This window comes from Rattus norvegicus, chromosome 3 (assembly GCF_021556685.1).
Source record: "Rattus norvegicus strain SHRSP/BbbUtx chromosome 3, alternate assembly SHRSP_T2T, whole genome shotgun sequence".
Lineage (NCBI taxonomy): Eukaryota > Metazoa > Chordata > Mammalia > Rodentia > Muridae > Rattus > Rattus norvegicus.
Genome location: NC_141536.1, coordinates 167,688,760 through 167,701,504, shown reverse-complemented (window position 1 = coordinate 167,701,504; position 12,745 = coordinate 167,688,760). Strand labels below are relative to the sequence as shown.

Below are 12,745 nucleotides of genomic sequence, written 5' to 3'. Positions count from 1 at the left end.
AGAACTTGTCTGTCTGTCTGTCACCCACAGATGGACACTTGTTTATGTTTATAACTGATGCACACCCACTTGGTGTTTTTCTCTTTACTTCTACTAACTTTGTGGTGAACAGCTCGAAGTCACGTGCACATGAAGTACGTGCAGACCAGTTCAGGCTTCCAATGTCGCCTTGTCTCTGTGAAGTGTCCCCTTTACACAATGCTTTGTCTTGGTTTGTTTGTCTGATGTCAACAGAGCTCCCTCCAGCTTTCTTCTGGTTGTTATTTACACAGTGTTTTCCCTCTAGGATTTTACTCCCAACCTGTCTCCATTCTTAAGACTTTCAGATGGGTATTTAGCAAGCTGTACCTAGAAGGGTTTTACTTATTCAATCTGTCAACATGTTTTCTTTTATTTGTATGTTAACATGTCTTCATTTTTCTAATTACCAATGTATTTGTAAGCATACCATCTTATTCCAAAAGAAATATATTAGCCCATCTGTTCTCTTTTCTCCTTTCTTGAATTTATTATCTTTGAACACACAGATATACACACGCTGTTCTCATGACTCTCAGAGATATCTCAAAGACTAAGTATTTTTAAAGGAAGGTTTTATTATTAACTTTTATTATAGGTGTACCAGTCTTTTTCCTGAAGATACAAATGTGCACTACATGTGTGCAGCACCTGCCAGGGCCAGAAGAGGGGCTTGGATCCCCTGGAACTAGAGTTGTAGGGAGCTGTGAGCCACCCTGTGGGTACCGGAAATGGAACCAGGGTTTTCTGCAAGAGCATCAAGTGCTTTTAACCATGGAGTCATCTCTCCAGTCCCTAGAACAAGAATTTTTTTTATCTTATCAAATTATAATAGAAGTTGAACATCTCTTACTAGAAAATTCAAAATCTGAAATGTTCTGAGCATCATCCACAGAAAGTGGAACATTCCAACACATACACACTCATGCACTCACTCACACACACACATACACACACTCACACACACTCACACACACACTCACACACACTCACACACACACTCACACACACTCACACATACACACATACAACACACATTCATACATGCACACACACACTAATGCACAGAAGCACACATTTGTGAGACTGTGAAAGACACCCTGGTTCCTGGTTGAGCAAAGGCTAGAAACACCGGTGACCCTAAGGGACAGTAGGTATTTCTCCTGACTCCGGGAAACCAGATCACATCACTAGCTGGAGCCCTCCATAGATTTGTGGCCATCAGTCCTGCAAGGGCAATGTCCCAAGCCCCTCCACAGGTAGAGGATGTGACCACGGGTCACATAGGCTCCAGACAGATCTCCATTATAATGAGGTACCTAAAGGCCTGGAGGCTTAGCCAATGAAGCTTCCTTCCCAGACACTCCTCCCTGCAAAAGGTATTTAATTGCAGGCCCAACCTGATAAGGGGGTATGGGTTCTACCCATCCATTTTCCATCGTGATAATAAATGTCTTAAAGCCATAGATGGCTTCTTTTCATCAGGATCTGCCGTGGGGAGCCACAGAGAAGGCCTTCACCTACAGAGTCCCTGTCTAATCTCCCGTAGAAGGCCTCTCTGTGCTCCCAGCCACAGCTGCCACCACCACCAAGCCTGCAGACCGCCACCGCCAAGCCAAGGTCTATCCCCAAGGACCTGCCCTTCTCCTCACCTGTCCCTCACCTCACCAATTCCTCAACCGTTCCTCACCTCACCCATCCCTCACCTTACCTGTCCCTCATCTCACCAGTTCCTCACTTCGCCTGTCCCTCAACTCAACTCTCACCTCACCTATTCTCACCTCACCTTTCCCTCACCTGTCCCTGTCCCTCACCTCACCTGTCTCTCACCTCAACCTGTCCCTCACCTCACCCATCCTCACCTCACCCATCCTCACCTCACCTGTCCCTCACCTGTTCCTGTCCCTCACCTCACCCTGTCCCTCACCTCACCCATCCTCACCTCACCTGTCCCTCACCTCACCTGTCCCTCACCTGTCCCTGTCCCTCACCTCACCCATCTCTCACCTCACCTGTCCCTCACCTCACCCTGTCCCTCACCTCACCTGTCCCTCAGCTCACCTGTCCCTCACCTCACCTGTCCCTCACCTGTCCCTGTCCCTCACCTCACCCTGTCCCTCAGCTCATCTGTCCCTCACCTCACCTGTCCCTCACCTCACCCGTCCCTCACCTGTCCCTGTCCCTCACCTCACCTGTCCCTCATCTGTCCCTGTCCCTCACCTCACCCATCCTCACCTCACCCTGTCCCTCACCTCACCCTGTCCCTCACCTCACCCGTCCCTCACCTCGCCTGTCCCTCACCTCACCCGTCCCTCACCTCACCTGTCCCTCAGCTCATCTGTCCCTCAGCTCACCTGTCCCTCACCTCACCTGTCCCTCAGCTCATCTGTCCCTCACCTCACCTGTCCCTCACCTGTCCCTGTCCCTCACCTCACCCATCTCTCACCTCACCCTGTCCCTCAGCTCATCTGTCCCTCACCTCACCCTGTCCCTCAGCTCATCTGTCCCTCACCTCACCTGTCCCTCAGCTCACCTGTCCCTCACCTCACCTGTCCCTCAGCTCACCTGTCCCTCACCTCACCCATCTCTCACCTCACCCTGTCCCTCACCTCACCTGTCCCTCAGCTCACCTGTTCCTCACCTCACCTGTCCTTCAGCTCACCTGTCCCTCAGCTCACCTGTCCTTCAGCTCACCTGTCCCTCACCTCACCTGTTCCTCACCTCACCTGTCCCTCACCTCACCTGTCCCTCACCTCACCTGTCCCTCACCTGTCCCTGTCCCTCACCTCACCCATCTCTCACCTCACCCTCACCTGTCCCTCAGTTCACCTGTCCCTCACCTCACCTGTCCCTCAGCTCACCTGTCCCTCAGCTCACCCTGTCCCTCACCTCACCTGTCCCTCACCTGTCCCTGTCCCTCACCTGTCCCTGTCCCTCACCTCACCTGTCCCTCAGCTCACCTGTCCCTCACCTCACCTGTCCCTCAGCTCACCTGTCCCTCACCTGTCCCTGTCCCTCAGCTCACCTGTCCCTCAGCTCACCTGTCCCTCAGCTCAACTGTCCCTCAGCTCACCCGTCCCTCACCTCACCTGTCCCTCAGCTCACCTGTCCCTCACCTCACCTGTCCCTCAGCTCACCTGTCCCTCACCTCACCTGTCCCTCAGCTCACCTGTCCCTCAGCTCACCTGCCCTTCTCTTCAACCATCCTTCACCTGGCTCAGGGGCTCATGCATGAAAAACAAACAGGGAAGAGTGAGCAGGTACACCTGCCTGTCTTAGCGTCTTCAGCATGCATGGGCAGGGTGTGTCTGTGATGGTTAGTGTGTGTACTGTTAGTGTGTATGATGGTTAGTGTGTATGTGATAGTATGTGTGATGGTTAGTGTGTGTAAATGTGTGTGTGATGGTTAGTGTGTGTTTGTGGTGGTTTGTGTTATGTTAGTGTATGTGTGGTGTGATGGTTAGTGAGTGTTATGATAGTGTGTGTGACGGTTAGTAGTAGTAATAGTAGTAGTAGTAGTAGTAGTAGTAGTAGTAGTAGTAGTAATAGTAATGTGTGCCCTTCCAAGGTTTGTTCCTTCTTGGATTCAAGAAACAAGACCAAACCCAGTTCCTGCTCCCCCAAAGTGGGTTCCTTGCCACACCTGTCCTACAAGCCATTTCACAAAGGGTTCTTGGTCAGAAAGGTTTTTGGACTTTTGGAGATTTTCTCCCACTAAGAGGCTTTCAAAGTCACACTCAGTTGTGGAAGGTACTGGGCAAACCCACATAAAAGTACGTTTAACTTTGTCCATAACTTCAGGTCCTCTGGGCATCTCCCAGGGAGCCCCCATGCAGCTGCCTGAGCCTGCCTTACACTGCAGCATGGTTCTGGAGCTAGACGGAGTTGAGGGGCCTATCAAGCTTCCCTCTGCAGTCATTCTGGTGTCTCCCTCTTATAGGCATGCAGTTCTGATGCCTGAGGCTAATGCTGCTCCCTAGGGTTCTCAGCACAAATGGAAACGGAATAGAGAAGAGGTGGATGTCATGGAGTCTGGTCAGATGCCTGGGCAGTGCAGGACCAGGACTGCCCTTCCCTGTTCATGTCTTAGCCACACAGCTGGGGGAAAGAGAAGATGCTGACCGCAGACATCACAGGACTCCCTGTCTCTGTCTTCCCTCCACTCTTCATTTGTCCACTCCTTGCTGTCCCCTCTCCTGTGGTTCTGTCTCCTACCTTTCTCCCTGCCCCTCCCACCTCCCTGCCTCTCCCATCTCCCTGCCCTTCCCACCTTCCTGCCCCCTCACCTTCCCTTTCACTTCCCCACCCCTTTACCCTCCCCACCCCTCTCAACTCCCCACTCCTCTCACCTTCCTGCCCCTGGGAATAGGGGTCTCCTCAACCTCAGGGTTCATCTGCCTTGCTTGCCAACTTTCCTGTCCTTGAAAACAGGTGGCTATCCCTGTGCACAGTGCCCGGGAGCCCAGGCTACACACAGAATTTGTGGTTTACAGCTCAAGATAGAAGTGAGCCTCATCCAAAATGAGATGAACGTTATGACAGCGGTGGTTTGGTGGACTAACCTGTTCAGGTATCTACCCATGAGGGTGAGTCTACCTCGGAGGGATATGTTGGCTGGCGGTTGAAAGAGCTGTCAACCCTCATGGTCCATGAGTCAGGGAAAGACTCTGCTTGGGACTTCCCAGAGCAGGGACACCTTGACTCTGGACCCAGACCTTCCTGCTTGTACTGTGTCCTCTTACCTTGTGTTCAGAGTGTGCCGATGACGATGATGTCTGGGCTACCAGCAGCCGTACCATGGCGTCCCATTGCTCAGCGCTCTGGCGTTCCCGTGCAGTTACGGTAAAGGCCACCTGCTCTGAGGGGATCTTCAACTCCCGAGTGGCGAAGACTGTCCCATCAGCCCTGACTTTGAAGTCCAAGCTGTTGGTCTCATACTGCGTCCCTTTGGTGTCCACGCAGCTGCTGAACTTAACTGCAAGGGGAGGAGAGAAGATGTCAGGGTGACCAGCAGACAGAAGGCTGCCACAACAAACACAGTGTCTGGCTTCCCAAATGCCCCGACAGTGAGGACCTTATGGGATCTAGCTCTGTCTTCAGGAGAAGTAGCCAGAGGCTAAGGAAAAGGACAGAAGAAAGGATGGGTGAGTGTCCGCCCTCCAAACCCAGGCAGTCCTCCTTCCCTCCTGCTGTAGTTTCTGTACCTGTGCAGAGCCCGTGGGGTTCAGAGGGAGCAGGTATCTCCACACACTGACCCCCACATTCCCACTGCTTGCCTCACGCCAGTCTCTGCCTGTCGGCACAGATGGCCTCGTCCTTTGGCTTGGTTTTTGTGCCCTAGAAGACCAAGAGCAATGGAGCAACCAGAGAAAGATGGTGTGTCAGGACTCTTTCCTGACATGAGGAACATTCTGAAAGTCAGATTGGCATGGCTGGCACTTGGCAGCCAGCTGTGTTTCTGCCGGGACAGAGGCATGATGGCCGGTCTAGCCTAGCCACAAAACTTCCTTGCTTAGTCATGGAGTTTAACATAGCCTGTTGATGCTGCTGGTACAGTATCTGCATTATTTTGCTCCCAAAATATTAGTCAGGCAACCAAATTGTCAGCCCCTCCTGGTGGCTAGTGCCTCAGCCATTTCTAACTCCACTACAGAACGAGACATTCTCCAAGTCTGCACATTCATCCGGGCCACGTTAGCGCATTTTTTTTAGATACAGGCTTTTGTGACTGTCACCCAACGCTGCAGTAAATTACGAAGCACCAACAGCTGGTGTCACATTGTGCTGATAAAAGCAATGGATAAAGTTACCCCGTATTTATAAAAATGTGGGTATCTAAGCAATTATGGTGGGAGGATTGGTTTTATAAGCAATTTCTCTGTCACAGCTTACATGATTTAATTACTATTTATTCTGGAAACTAAAAAAAAGCGACTTGCGGTTACATTTGATAAAGTGTTTTCCTGCATGCTCACCTTTTATTGTTGCCTGCCTAGAAGTAATAAATAACATGTGGCCTCCCTTGTCTCTCGAATCATTCACTAGAGATGTCTCCCTAGTTGCTGGTTCCTCCTGCTTGTGTTTTAATATGAAAGTGGTATCTATCTATTTGTGTATCTATGTATCTATTTATCTATGTATCTATCTATGTCTATCTATTTATCTATCTATGTATCTATTTATCTATGTATCTATCATCTATATATCTATCTGTCTATCTATCTGTGTATCTATGTATCTATTTCTGTCTGTCTATCTATCTGTGTATCTATGTATGTATCTATTTATGTATCTATCTATGTCTGTCTATCTATCTACCTTGTTTTTTTTCCTTTTTTTTTTTTTTGAGACAGGGTCTCTCTGTGTAGCCCTTGCTATCCTGTTACTCTCTTTATAGACCAGGTTAGCCTTGAACTCAGAGATCTGCCAGACTCTGCTTGGGATTAAAGGTGTGTGCCACCATGCCTAGCTTGAAAAATGCTCTTAAATATAACAAGGTCAGGCATTTCTGCTCTTTCAGGGGGAAGAGTGGTCAGTATAGAGAATCTGGCTGTGTCTTCTGAGGGTCAGGGTAACTCTTTGTGGCTGAGCTTCCTTGAAGCTGGAACTAGGCAGTTTACAGTGTATCAGAGGCTAAAACAACTTGACTTTCTCCCACCGTTCGCACCATCAAATGGTCTGTGCCCTCAAATAACTTGATGTCATTATGACGTTACTTGTATTGTGGGTTTGACTCTGGCCCCTGACAGAGTAGAAATTCCTGGTCTCATTATATTTAAAAACACTTTCAAGTTAGGCATAGTGGCTGCCTTAAATCCCAGCACTGAGGAGGCAGAGGCAGGCAGATCTCTGAGTTTGAGGCCAGCTTGGTTTACAAAGTGAGTTTCAGCAATTCTCTAGACGGGGGAATCTAGTCTACCTTACTCTATGAGCACGCTGCCCAACTCACTAAGAATAGATGAAACTTCTTCTTCTTTTTTTAAAAAGATTTATTTATTTTATTTATATGAGTACACTGTCACTGTGTTCAAACACACCAGAAGAGGGCGTCAGATTCCATTACAGATGGTTGTGAGCCACCATGTGGTTGCTGGGAATTGAACCCAGGACCTCTGGAAGAGCGAGCGGTCAATGCTCTTAACCCCTGAGCCATCTCCCCAGCCCTAGATGAAACTTCTTGCATCTGTTGTAGATGGAGAAGTGGCTCATGGGTAAAGGACACCTGCCACAAAGCCAGATGATTTGAGATTTATTGGAGCCATATGTTGGAAGAACAGAACAGACTCCCACAAGTTGTCTTCTAACATGCTATATGTACACTATAGCATGTGTTGCCCCCAATCAATCAATCAATCAATCAATCAATCAATCAATAAAATGCAGACCCTACTGGGCTATTTCCCTCCTTGGGGCAGCTCCCCATGTCCCTCCAGAGCAAGTTTGCTTTTTTTTTTTTTTTTTTTTTTTTTTTACTGAGTGACCTTCTCCTTAACTTGTCTGCATCCCACAGCTGAGTTTTCTTCTCTCCAGAAGGAAGGTCCCTATACGTCTTGCTGGGGGACCAGGGTTGGGTTGTGGCTCCCTGGTACTGTCTACTCATCCATCGAAGAACAAACTGTTTCTGTTTTCCAAGGTGTAAAGAAATGAGCAAACCGTTTGCCCCAGTCACAAACAAATTAAAATCAGTTGGCATCAGAATGAGTGGACCCACCATTGCTGGTCCCCAACTGTCACCAATGAAGACAAAAGTGAGAGTGGTGGGTTTGTGCTGAGTTAGCACAAAATACCCAAACGAGCCCTGTGCTCTGAGAGCCAATTCCTAGTAAACCCAGGGAAACTTGACAGTTGGGGTCTGATGCCTTACACACCCCATGGGCGGTGGCAGGGAGCTCTCTGGAGTCAGGGAGGCACTGAGGAAAGCTCATGCCCCTCTGGGCTGCAGCAGGGCATCTGTAGGAGATTCCACTGGGCACAGGAGCCCTGTGTGCTGTGTGTGACCCTGAGAAACACAGCACAGTGGTCACTGTCACAGGTCGGTTACACCCGAGTGACCAAGGCTAGAAGGCAGGAGTGAATTCCACTGAGGCAAACGATCTGTCAGCAGGAGTCATTTATCAGTAAAGCCCCAGACTTTACTTACAAAACCCCAAAGCTTGCCCCAGGGCCAAGCCAGCCCCCCATCTATTTCCATATTAGGGAGTTATTTTATTATTTTAATTTTTTGAGATAGGTCTCGCTCCTTAGCCCAAGTTTGGCTTCAGACTCAGAGATATTCTTGCTTCAGACTCTTGAGTGTTCATATTACAGGTGTGCAGTGTTGAGCACTGTGCCTGCCTTCAGTGTGCTTAGAACATCTACCTGTATATGTTTCAAACGGTAAAGTGTACAGCAAGCTCACAGCCTTGGACTGCTTCTGACGTTGCGTGCATCTCTTACGTTATATTAGGGGTCAAATCTCGCCTGTCAGAACTCCTCTGAAAGCCCCATTGTGTAGATGTGTCCCTCCCTCGGTGGCCAGTTCTGAAATATGGCAGTCTAGTACTCCTCGAACATGTACACACAGCCGTCAAAACAGTCCTCAGCAGCTCAGAACCTTTCCTTTTGCCTCTTCAGATACCTCTGTTTAAAGTGTTACTCCACCATTTGCTTAGCCCCACCCCCTTCCTGCCGGCCCAGTGGCACGGGTGCAGCCACGCTTGTAGCTTTGTCTGCAGATTCATCTCACGCACCCTGAGTCCCACGCACCCTGCGTCCCACGCACCCTGCGTCCCACGCACCCCGAGTCCCATGCACCCCAAGTCCCACGCACCCTGCATTCCACGCATCCCGCCGTCCCACGAATCCCGAGTCCCTCGCACCCCGAATCATAGTCACCTTGTGCTTCAGCAAGAAGCTCAGCTCTCACCAGGAAGCTGGCTTTAACTCTTCACCCTCGTTACTTTTAATTGCTAGCTCTGTGGATAGAGCTGAGGTAGCTAGCACACATTTGTAGGGGCTCCTCCTCAGCAGAGGTGGCCTGACATTCACGGGAGCAGCAGATGGCATCTCCCCACGACAGAACACAGCAGAATTGTGCTGTGTCTGCGAACACGTCATTTTATTATCTCCCTTGTTAGGTGAGTTGAGAAAGATCAACTGAGCCAGAGGTGAGCTTATAGCTGGATCCTTGCCGAGGAACTGATAACTTCAAGCCTGCTGTTCGGCTCACAGAACCAAACGTTCTCATTCTGTCTTCCCTCTCCTTCACCCCTACCTCCTACAATTGCCTAGGGACTCCCTAATATCCACTCAGGGCTCTAGGTGTGGACAGGCAGGTTCAGAGCTTTCCCAAGTAGACCTTGGTGTGCTGAGGACAACACATGAACAAGCTATGATGTAATCAAAACCCCAGTGGCCAGGACAAGGGAGATTAGAGGTGCCAGTGCAGAGGCTGTATCTGTCCCTCCTCAGTGTCTGAGGAAATGTCCCGAGGTGAGAGAGCCCTGGGGTAGGGATGGAATGAGCCTACAGAGGAAGATTCTTAGTTGAGTGTGCTAGGTAGGGATGGCCTTGTGGGTGTGGTTGTGTGAAATGGTGCTACTGCTGATAAAGAAACCCCTGGAAACAATTAAAGCTCTTCCTGAATGTGACTTGAGCAGTTGGCCTGGCAGGGTCATGCATTCCTGGCCTCCAACACTCCCTTGGGCTCTGTTCTTTCCCACCTGCGTCTTTATCTTGTACCTGCTGTGATGTGTGGCCAGAACATCCATCGTTAGTGGATGAGGGACTGTGGGGAAATGTTGAGCCTCAGAGCCAGGCACCCTCTAGCAGATTCTCTGCCCAACAGCATGCCCCAGCCTCCGTCCCTGGTGTCCAGGTGAGAGTCCATGCCCAGAGAAGGCTGCCTCCTTCTGTGCTGCTGTGTCTGAGGGCACCGGTCATGATGATGTCCTGTAGTATTATTGGCCACAGAGCCTCTTCAGAGCAGAGAAGTGGTGTGGGGTGGGGTGGGTGGGGGAGGAGGGTAGTGGGGGGATGGTGTCAGGTGGTGGGGTGGGGGTGGCAGGGTTGAGACCTCAGAGCAGAGAGCAGCAGGGGATTTGAGACCTGTGACTTGGCACTCTGTTGGGTTTTGTTACAGGGGGTCTGGTGGGGTAGAGCTGGGGTTCTTGTTTGAGCCAAAATTGCTTCTTATTCCCACCACTTTAGCCTGGAAGTGGATGGGTGTCACAGCCCCCAAGAACGGCCACAAGTATCTGTTTTGGGAATTTCTTCCCTGGGAAGATGAATCTAATCTAGCTCCTTGTGAGGTCCCAGCTACAAGCCGTAGCATTAGGGCTTACTTCTAGAACATGGCTGATTTCTTTTCCTGTGGGATTGTGGGTATCCCCAGAGGAGATGCACTGGAAGTGTTTTACCCAGCATAGGTGGGGATTCCACCTCCTCCACCTCATATACTCAAGCACTGCCTGAGCCCTCAGGCCATGTGTAACTGTGTGTGGGAGCATCTGCTGTAATCTCTGGTGAGGGTCCCATGACCTCCCCACCTCTTCCTTTCTGAGGGAAAGTCAACAGTGAACAGATTCTCCTCAAGATGAACGTTTGCAAGTGAGCACCGGCAGATCTGTTAAAGGTGGTCGCTCATTTGCATGAAGGATGACTTTCTATAAAGTTCTCCGAGATACTTTCTTCTGTGTACACTTTGACCATACACAGGCATGTCGCAGACCTCTCCAGAGCCATCAGCCGCTCCTACTCCTGACAATGTGTGGCAACACCACTGCAAAGGTCTGGGCCAAGAGGACTGCTCTTCTCAGTTCTTTCCCAAAGGGTCTAAAGAATCCCTTGTTTGCTAGGTGGCAAGAAAGCCACGCCCACTAAGAAGCCACGCCCACCATCCCCGCCTGCAGTTTGCCAGTCGTGCGCATCTGGAGCCTGGCGGACCCCTGCTGGCCTGGACCAGAGCTGGAGACTGGATTTATTTGCACTCAGCAGATTCCTGAGGTGGCCATATGCCGGCGAAACAGTAAAACTATTTCTAGAAAGTGTAGCTGGGTCTGCTACCTCACCAAGGGATGCCTTGAGCCAAGCCGGCCCTGCGCTGGTGAGGGAGGGGAATAGACAGCTCTGATTTTAGATTTGTGAGTCCCTCAGCATAGTCCCCTGCTGCTTATATTTTCAGTGCTGCTGGGACAAGCTCACTCTGTGAGAATAGGGGGAAGGCGCGCCTCATTCCTGACCAGAGGCCGGCCTATCAGAGGGGTACATGGGCTGGGTGAGCAGTATCGGAATGTTGCTGCCTCCTGTGCCTGCGTTGTTCATGTCTGAACTGTCAGTACGCTGGTCTCAGCCCATCAGAAATCCCGGCAGAGCACAGCTCTGCAAAGGTCCCTCTGCCCTGCTCTGCAGAACACTTCCTTCGCCGATGAGGCTGAGCTAGTTTGCTTTGTCCAGTCCTCATAGATTGCTCTGAAGGTTTATTTACTTTTAATTCTGTGTATGTGTCTCTGCGTGGACATGTGCACATGAGGAAAGGTACTGACAGGCACCAGGAGGTGATGCTGGATTTCCTGGAGCTGGAGTTTCGGGAGGTTGTGAACTACCCCTGGGCGCTGGGAACTGAACCTAGCATTAATTGCTCTTAACTGCTGAGCCCCCGTCCTGTTTCATCTGGGACAACATCTCCTCTGTATTTCCCCCACATTGTTGGCTCACAATCCTAAAAGTAGTGAGGGTGGAAACTTTCAGAACACATTTCTGGCATCACCAGGTCAATTCGGAAAGCCAACTTGAGAGTCCAAGTCCAGGCTTGAACCTGTGGCCTGGGTATCAATTTTGTACAACAAATGTTATTGAATGCTCACACAGGCCTCAGGACCAGGGTGAGCATAAAAGAATCTCCTCGCCAGGAAGCTCACTATCCCTCTGGAGACTAGAATTACCAGCTGAGGCTCTGTGTAGGGCCAGCCATGGAGGACAGAGGAGGCTGTGTGGTTCCCAGCTCCTCTAATAGGGCAGGTTTGAGCAGAGAGCTGAGAGATGCTACCGACCCACCATCCATGGTCTCAGGGTTGGCAGCCTAGTCAGGTGCTTGAGAAAGGGCAGGGGATCCAGGCGCAGCCTCCAGTCTCCCTCCCTTTGACTGTGGGTATGGGATGGAGTTTGCATGCAGAACAGGGATGGAGGCTAAGCAGACAGTGCACTGGGCAGGCCCAACTCTTCTAGCATCTCAGAGAAAGCGCCTGCCATGTGGAACAGTAGGAATTCAGATTTGTCAAGGATGAGGAGGAGAGAGGATAGACAATTGGACAGGAGAAGGGAATTCTGAGCAACCCTAAGAATTCTAAGAATGTGGCCCCAGGCAATTGCTTAATACCAGTGTGTCAGCCTGGGCTGTAAACTGCAGTGAACACGGTAGAACACTTGAGTAAACGAGTTGCAGGGCAGGGCAGGGCAGGGCAGGGCAGGGCAGGGAGGTATAGGTCTCCTTGTCATTCCACACACTATCTACAGTGAGAAGTCAAGTGTACTAAAGGTAGACATTGTCTGCTCATCCGACCACAGGACTCTAGGAGGGTGAGGAGCCCTGCTTCCTCGGAGAGCACAGACTGGAGGCCTCCTTCCTGCCTGCTGGCTGAGCTGCCTGTTGGGGACTTATGTGGAGCAGATTCAGTCAGTGTTACAGTAACCTCACACCACGATGACGTTACCTCTCTCACTGATGGGAAATTTCAGGGTGCTCTTTGTG

General features: G+C 50.5%; 1 protein-coding gene across 1 annotated transcript in view; it reads right to left on the bottom strand.

Moving 5' to 3' along the window:
- The window catches only part of Cdh4 (cadherin 4), a 479,197-nt gene that overhangs the window by 120,051 nt on the left and 346,401 nt on the right, over positions 1-12,745 (bottom strand). Inside the window, 1 exon segment of the mRNA NM_001419540.1 lies at positions 4,761-4,993. Coding sequence (NP_001406469.1) covers positions 4,761-4,993 — 233 coding nt within the window.